Here is a 9548-nt window from a genome sequence, read left to right as displayed (position 1 = left end):
CCATCAATATGAAGTGATCGTACTACTAGCCAAATAAGTAAAGTTTAAAAACAGCTTTCCCTACAGTAATGCCGTTTATTACCACCCCAAGTGAAAACTATTTTAGTTTGGTGTAACCTGTTCATTAAGAGTTATTTATCAACAGAAGAAAATGAAATTATAAACGTGAAGTTCTCACTCTTGATTAAACAAAGTCATGTGGTTTTACTCTTATTCCCATCCATTATTAATGAAGTTATTAATACTATAAAAAAATGCTTAGACATCTTTCCATTTAGCGAGGTTGAATAAAATATTATTTCTTTTCCCATGACACGTTTAAGTCGGCAATTTAAACACACACAGGAAAACTGTTTAGTACACCAATTATAAACAGAATGCGTTTTCTCTTTCATTGTGTAATAAAAATGTATGTATCAAAATATAAGATTGCTTTAAGCATGAATGACGGGAATTTATAAAATATAAAACAAAATTTGATTTAAAAATTAAAATGTAAAGTGTGTTACAGACGATACCACTGTAGTTTGTTTTTTTGTTTGTCTTTAGGTGTTTAAGTTGCTTTGTTTTTCTTAAATATTATTGTTTAATTATTTTGGGGTTGAAAAGTATTAAATTAGCTTCTGGTAATTTTACTGTTGTTGCACACAGGTTAATTTAATTTTGGACAATGAAGAGTTATATTCGTCATTGTAAGTTTTAATATCACTGAGTTATAAACTAACATGGATTTGAATTTCAGATGAAAATTATTATTTAACAAATAACGCCATCGAATTAAGTGCTGCTGTAAATGATACATGAATTTTGTAAAAGTATTAACTTAAGTCTTGATTTACAAAGTTCGTGTGTACAGGAGCAGTTCACTTTTATTTTTTCCCTAAGATATGTGAGCCTACGAAATGGAAACTAAGCTATAACTGAAATAAAACCTTCGAAACGGAAAACTAAATGTAGCTGAAGCAGATTAGTTAAGTTTCACAAAACAAAAGGCTTTAGAACAATACTAGAATACTAGAAACACCTAACTGTCTCTGAAATTTTTTTGGACATTTTCATTGACTAAAAAGAAGGCATTTACCCACACTTTTAGCGTTGGGGCTGCGTAAAGTGATTTGAACTGGTAAGGTGACTAAAATCCGTTAGCGCATCACGAGCTTAACAGCCAAGCACAAGAAGCATAAAAGTTTCCAAATGACACGCAGAGGTATTCAGGAACGTTTAGAACAACCTTGGTAGATATTGTACAGCAAGTCGGGTACAATGTTATGTCTTTAGCTGCTTTCAAAGTATTTCTGTGTGCTCATCCAACTGTTGACTATCGTGATGCTTCGACCTTCCCTACCGAATCGCAGGTGAAATCGTTCGTATCTCAATTGAAAGCTAAACATACAAAGATGATAGCAGAAGCATAAAAGATTAGCAATTGCTTAATTAATGATGTTGAGAATATGGTTTTATTGATATATACTGAATTTACTCCCAGCGGGTTGACCTTAGTACTAGCTAGTATGGAGACTTGAGGGTGCTGTATTTCACTTACAGATTTATCAATTAACAAATGAAGACTTGTCTCGAAAATGTACGTCCAAAACCACCCTCTTTGGAAGTTTCCGGATTAAATTTATTTTTAATATTCAACAAATCGTAGAGTAAAGACATTCCTTGGCTCTTGAGGGACGTGTTAAAATAGAACTAACGATTTTCTATTGGCTAAGGAACATAATCACATGTTTAAAGTTTACCAACGACTCTTGGTAAATTTCAGTGTAATTATTAGTTATAGTGTTAGGTGTCCGCAGTATTCAAAGTATTATTGAAAAACGATAGAAATCAATGCGGAAGGTGAAACGTTTTTTGTTTTGTTTTATCTGCATTTGAAAAAATTTCTTCTACGTCCATTTCTTAACTATCTCTTAACTATTTCTTAACCCCTTGGATTAATCCTTCCATCATCGACTGAGCTTAGACTTATAGCCATGATCACCCGCTACTGTACAACAGCAACGAGCTTTCACTGTTTATTTATTAGTTATAGTGTTAGGTGTCCGCAGTATTGTGGATATATAGTATTCTATAAGAACGATGATCCAAGTGCTACCCACCCCTTGGATTAATCTTCCATCATCGACTGGGCTTAGACTTATAGCCATGATCACCCACTACTGTACAACAACGTAATTTCCATTGCAACGAGCTTCTATGAAGGGCAGCGAGGTCAATCTTAGGCCACTACTCTTGATAAACTTTCCACAGACCCGTTCTGTACGTAGGTCTCAAAGGCTTCATTTAAGCAAAATAGCGGCACAATAGCCCACTAAAGCTGCAATAGAAATTTGAAGGTATGTGATTAACTGGGATTGCCGTGATTCCAGTTTCTTTAGCTACCTTTCTCATGAGTTCGAGGTGACTAGAGGCTTGAGAACTTTCTAGCTTCAAACCCTTGTTTCTTACTTCGTTTGGTTAACGGTATCAAGAGATATGCAAAACTTCATTGCAATGTTATTCTTGTTTTGGTGGAGTCAGATGTATTTCTTTTGTAACCGTAGCCTTCATTTTGCGTACAAGGGCGTTGGTTCAAATTGACTTGCATGGTGCATGGGGTCTGAGTACGTTTCTCACCTAAACACTCTGCTGTGCTCGATTTCCCGCTCTCATGGAGAGTACACAAGACCCCTTTGTTTGAAATGTTGTATCCTTTGGCTTTACTATTTTTAAACAATATACTAGACGAATGTTCTTCCTGGGAAAAGCCTATAGCATATAATCATGCAGCCATAAGGATACCCTAACGGCATTGCACTTTCGAATGTCCAAGAACCTGCCGCGAATCAAATATAAAGGTGCCAAATATGTCGCCCACGTTGCCATAATTCACATCTGCAGCAACATGGCACTGCATTGGCATATGTAAATCATATCTTAAAATGCCCCCCCCCCCCAGTGGCACAGTGGTATGTCTGCGGACGTACAACGCTAGAAACCGGGTTTCGATACCCGTGGTGGGCAGAGCACAGATAGCCCATTGTGTAGCTTTGTGCATAACTACAAACAAACATCTTAAAATGTGCGAAGTCAGCCCCTGCATTCACATCGCTCACTAGCTATGAACATTTTTATTTGTTTAAGGGCCTGTTAAGCTTCTCACCCCCCCCCTCCATCCCCAAAACAATCATAAATTAAACGCTTGCTCAGAATTAGTTAATAAGTAATGAAAATAATAAACATTACCTGAATAGATGATCTTCGGGGACTGCTCAGGAATGGACTCGGGTTTTCTATATGAAACAAACTTTTATTTTTAAATATTTTTACAAACCAACAGTATTTATTTTCCTAGCTTAAGCATTCTTTCTTCCAGATTCTTAAAACTTGGAATATAAAAGTGGTTATAATTTAGATTGTGGTATAAATAGAATAATAGAAGATTAGCATACTAAGGAAAGGGGGATAAAACTTGAGATTATATGACAAAAAGTAGAGCCCAATGCTCATACCTGCCCTTTTAAAATCTTATTACAGTAATAAAAATAATGGTGGTGCAGCATTATTGGCTTATTGATGCAACTAAAACACGTTATGAACCATATTGTAATGAAGTGTTGTGATAATTTTAATTATCAGTGAATTTCATGTACGGAAAATTTGTAAAACTGATTTGAACCGGCCTCAATAACAGTTTATAACACTTTTCTTAGTTTGGATGCAATAGTTGTCATGCATGGGAACGTAATGGGGGGGGGCGTACATTTAAGCACCTGACGTTTTAACCAGCACCCAACTACAATGTGCAAACGTGTTTCTAATGAAATCATTCAATCCACTCCCTACTTACTAAAACCTGCATCACTCAATAGTTAACAGCGTCAATTAAACAGTTTACTTTATATTCCCATACTCTTGAGAAAACTACACGTGAATCCTGGTTTTATCCTAGACATGAATAAAATTAAATACAGATATAACTGACTGACATATTTTCAAAATACATCCGGAAATTAATATTTGTTAAAAAGCTATGTAAGTCAGTTTTTCTTTCTACAAAAACAATTAATTTTTAATATGGTCGTTATTAAATTAATCCTTACATTATAAACTAAAAAAGGATGCTTTTATCAACGTACCTTATAATTTTCAATTCTATCAAGATTCCTTTATTCGTGACAGTAATTAATAATTCATTATTCTCAATGAATAAAATAAAACAGAAAACGTGAAAAGACAGTAGACCCATTCTTATAAAATTCACGACCTATTTTATCTTCTATATTTTACGTTATGATATCTAAAATATGACACCACGGAAGCGACATTGTTGCGCGCACAAACATGACAGCAAAAAAAAAACACAGAAAGAAACGCGTTTCCTTCTTAGATGACAGAAAATAAAGCCATCTAAAGACACCTTGAATACAATCAAGACATACAGTAGTGTATCGTGCGGCCAGAACAACTTGCTGCAGGACAAACTGTGTGTTATTAAACAGGAGCCACCCAGTGGCACAGTGGTATGTCTGCGGACTTACAACGCTAGAAACCGGGTTTCGATACCCGTGGTGGACAGAGCACAGATAGCCCATTGTGTAGCTTTGTGCATAAATTCAAACAAAAAAAATTAAACAGGAATGATAATTTAGCGATTTTGTGTAATCTGTGGTAATCCCAATTATCACATATTTTCAGTGGATGTGCGCTACTTGACTCTTACTTCAAATATCAGATTTCAAGACAATCCATTAAGAAGTACCTGATGTAACGTTTCCAATTTTAATTGAGTTTCTTCCTCTTTTTTTTTTCGCACCAAAAGTACGGAGACTTTATTTGATAGAAAAACATATTTAACTTTACCTACAATTAAGAGTCTCATTTGGTGTAAATATAAACCACATGTACAAAGTTATTCAACAAAAACCGCTCACATTTAACGAACATTTTTGCGCACCCCTACACAAAAGGTCACGTGAGCTATCGGTCTAACATTTTTATTACAGCTTCACCTAAAAGTTAAAGTGGACCGTTTTTAGTTTTTTGTAATTGGGATTAAAGACGGCTGACTTAGAGCAGCAAAATTATAAGGTGAAAGACGTACAGATACATAAGTATTGGTTAGGCCAAGCAAACTAGATTAACTGTTTCTAGCTCATGTTTTCAAAAGAATTATACGGGTGGACAGTTATTATTGATTATTCATTGTCAACTTTTAAGCTGAAGTTTACTAAATTTTATAAAATTATCATAATTAAAGAGCGTTTAGCGTCATGTGATATTAGCTTAAGCAATTAGCATAAATTAGCATGGGGATGATGACAAGAAACTGTTAATCTAAATTCCATGGCGTTGCTATAAAGTAAGCTATTAACACTCTTTTAAAGAGGAAAACTACCAACATATATTTTAAAGAATCTGGTTGGTTCTGTAAAGTAAAGGTCTCTTTCGTATAATAGAGTTGCGATCCTAAAGTTAATGTGGGTTACTATCAAGTGTCACTTTCTTACTTGCTGTGGATTGTTGGTGTGTATTGACAAAAAGACGTAATATCTAATCAAAAACACCTTAGGTGTGAAAAAACGTGCGGCCAAAAAGGAATGAAATCAAAATTAGCGACCAAACTGGTACTTACACTTATAGCATTGATAAGGATTTTACAGCAAATATTCATTCATTAGTACGCCAGGCCTCGTTTTTTGTTATACCCACCACCATGCCCCAAGTTGAACAAAATACGCTGCCTAGCTAACTAATTAATGAATATTTGCTGTGAAATCCTTATCAATGCTATAAGTTTGGCTGACAGTTTTGATTTCATTCCTTTAAGTCGCACACTCAATCCTTTGTTGGCCGCACATTTTTTTTCACACCTAAGGTGTTTTTGATTAGATTAATTTCGACATGAAGATTTTTTACAGACTTTGCCCAAAATTCTAAATATTTATATAATTTGTTGGTCAGAAATATTTTTTTTTTTTTACAAAACAAAATGCCACACGTAAATATATTATTACTCAATAAATTTACTTTTGTTTAGAAGGCCTAGTGATTAGGAGCTCGACTCGCAATCTGCAGGTCGAGAGTTCGAATTCCATCATCAAACATGTTTGCCCCTTTCAGATGTAGGAGCCGTTGTAATGTGACTGTTAATCCCACTATTCAGTTAGAGTAACTCTGAGTCGGCGGTGGGAGGTTTTGACTATCTGTCTTCCCCCTAGTCTCTCACTTCTAAAGTATGAACGGCTTGCGCAGATAACCCTCGAGTAGCCTTGCGCGAAATTCTACAAAATAGATTTTTTATCAACTTACCGCTAGAAAAAATCGCTCGTATTCTGGGATCACAAGATCTTTGCATGGTTGACGTGAGAGCTCTCGTTTTATCTTCGACATTCTTCTTAACCAAGTCTGTTGCATCATAAGATACCTGAAATCATTCAATCTCCACTTTAATGCTTCTGTTTATTTGTTTGGTTAGAGAACTTCAATAAAATGATTTCTAAAAAAAATAGCTAGAGGTATTTTTCGACAATATTTTTTCCCGTAATCGGAAGCGATATTTGATCATAGTGATATGTTAAAACCAGGATAACTTTCTCATTTATAAACCTTTTCGGGTAAATTTCGTTATCTCAGTAAGTTTGTAGTTACACTGTTATAAGATTACACTTTCAACCAGATAAGATGTGGGAAAAGTGATAAAATACAACTTTGCCTTCTCCCAGAGCTGTGGAAATTTATTAGCTATTTCACTACTTACCCGGAAATAATGTTTGTCACGTTTGAATCTAGCTTGGGCTGCTATATCATTGTGCTGCTCTTGAGAATCAGTCGAAAACATTTACAGATACCAGACAAACATTTTGATTATTACTCGAGTACTAGTCGCGTCTGGTAATTTGACTTCTGAGCTGTGGGGGATACGGGGAGAAGGGAGCCTTTGATTCAGTTTTAAATATCTTATTCTGGCAGTGTAGTTTCGGTGGCCCACTCAGAAGTTACTGTGGCTCCCTAATTTTCCGTCATTCACGTGTGCTCCCTTAGAAACATGGCGTGGCCCACGTTGAGAACCACTGGTTTAGAGAAATCTATAGCCAGTAGTTGTCAACATTTTAAGCATAACAAAATGCGACCCGATTTCAATGAAAATGATTCATTTATGTAAAAGTACATATGGCGTTTTGTGAAAAAATCTGTACGTGATGGAGAAAAATGGATATCATTTTTGGATTCAGCATACAGGAATTACTGCAGAAAATGTAAACATTTCAGGATAATAAAACCATCGCAAGCCTCTGGTTTTAGTCGGGTGACTTATTTGCTATCAAAAATACGTAACCGCTTTGATGTTGTGAAGAGAGGTGATCTTCCCTTACCACTGACGACACTGCAACCGGACATTCAAAGCCTTTCAAGTGTTCATGAGGCCCAAGAATCACACTGAATATAATGTCAATGATTAACAGAATAGTTTTTACTTGTATAAGTAAGCAGTATGTTATAAACAAAATATTTAAAAACAATACAATATTGTAAAAATAATATTATAATATTATAAATATATTATAAATCAACAGTGTTAAAATGAAGTAACTTTTTCCCTAAGTAACAGCGTCTACGAAGGGTGGGGCCACAGATATAAATCAAACTCAAAAGGGCAAAAAAAAGTTGAGAAACACAGCTCTAGACCAATCGCGACGTGAGAGTCTTATCGATCGTTCTAGAACACAAACATAATAATATAAAATGTTAATTATAGTAAACGAAATAATAATTTGATCTAAGTAAGAGTTTTTTCTTCCCGATTTGAAAAAATACGTGATAAAAAATGAATATTATTTTCGAAATCTGCGTAGCTCAGTTATGGAAAATCCGTTGTTAAAACCAAAACAACTTTTATAAAGTTTAAATTCTCATGGCTGTGTTATTTGTCGGTAGCATAGTTGTATAAATATCATGTTCTGATGATCTTAAAGTGAATTCCTAATTCTCTACTCATAAAGAAATACCTACCTTATAAATACCATTAAGTTTTCAGATAATGGTAGCTCTGGTAAAACAAGTTGTATACACACACACACACACACATATATATATATATATATATCTTGGAAAATAGTGAATGTTGAAGTTTCTCAAGGCAGTATACTTCCAACATGGAGCATTTGCGTAAGTATTTTAAATATATTTTCAAACATTGTATATCAGATTTTTATGTTTTCTCGTTGGATTATTTTGTTTCTTCTATTAAAGAATGCATCCACGTTACAGCAGTCATACAGCAAAACAAAATAAGCGAGATGTGTTTAGCCATAGCTTAAGAACATAATACAGTTATTTTAATAACTAAACACCAATACACATTCCAAGGGCCTGGTAGTTAGGGCGCTTGGATCGCGAGTTCAAAGCCCTGTTACCGAACATGCTGCCAGCCACCCAGTTGTAAAAATCCTTGGCTTAGAACCGGCCGACACCAAATTAGTTAGGATTAAGGTCGTAAAGGGGGTAAAATTTATTTCAAGAAAGAACGACTATTCTAAAACGTTACAGTTACGATACGACAAAAATGATACTATTAACATAAAAAATCACCACAAACCTTTCTAAAAATGTGTTTTACTGAAACGATAGGTTTTCCGTTTACATTAGAGAATTCAACCAATTCTTCAGAGTCTGCTTCCTGAAGACTCTCTGTAAAAATAAAACAGTTTCAATCATGAATAAATTATAGTCACCCTGACTAATGTCCTCCCATTGCGTAAGTGGTGAATCTTAGGAATTACATAGCTAAAATCAAGGGTTTGATTCCCAGCGGTGGACAGAGCACAAATAACACATTGTGTAGCTTTTCAAAAAACATGTGCCCCATGATAAATACTACTATGTAAAAAATATATACTTTCGGTTAATAAAAGAAACGCTTTTAATAAATATACTTTCAGCTAGTAAAAAACATTCATATATCACAGATCCCTACATATCAGCACCATTACACACCTATATACCCTATATAACAGCACTGCTACACACCTACATAAAACATATACCCTATATAACAGCACTGCTACACACCTACACAAAACATATACCCTATATAACAGCACCATTACACACCTATAAAAACATATACCCCATATAACAGCACTGCTACACACTTACATAAAACATATACCTCTATATAACAGCACTGCTACACACCTACATAAAACATATACCTCTATATAATAGCACCGCTACACACCTACATAAAACATATACCTCTATATAATAGCACCACTACACACCTACATAAAACATATTGTTACGTCTCCGTTTGTTAATTAATTTTCCTCAAATTCGTTCCGACGAAACTTTAGCGACACAAATCCTTTTTTAAATAAAACTGGTTTATTCTTTCCGAATACAATTTTACGATATACCTAATTTCAACAACGCTATCACTTACGTCTCACGTGGCCAACAATATTTTGTCCGCATACATTCAATTACTCATTATCTCCTGCGTCGCTTCGTGGCCGGTCTTATATATACAAAACTCACTATATCTAGTAATCTCCCGACAC

General features: G+C 34.8%; 1 protein-coding gene across 1 annotated transcript in view; it reads right to left on the bottom strand.

The window, feature by feature from the left end:
* LOC106475763 (neither inactivation nor afterpotential protein C-like) overlaps nucleotides 1-9548 on the bottom strand; it is a gene marked incomplete at its 5' end in the record, with an annotated part of 26479 nt that overhangs the window by 2492 nt on the left and 14439 nt on the right. Inside the window, 2 exon segments of the mRNA XM_013936440.1 lie at nucleotides 6298-6412; nucleotides 8585-8676. Coding sequence (XP_013791894.1) covers nucleotides 6298-6412; nucleotides 8585-8676 — 207 coding nt within the window.

Source organism: Limulus polyphemus, unplaced genomic scaffold (genome assembly GCF_000517525.1).
Source record: "Limulus polyphemus unplaced genomic scaffold, Limulus_polyphemus-2.1.2 Scaffold9123, whole genome shotgun sequence".
Lineage (NCBI taxonomy): Eukaryota > Metazoa > Arthropoda > Merostomata > Xiphosura > Limulidae > Limulus > Limulus polyphemus.
This window is presented reverse-complemented; position numbering and strand designations above follow the sequence as displayed.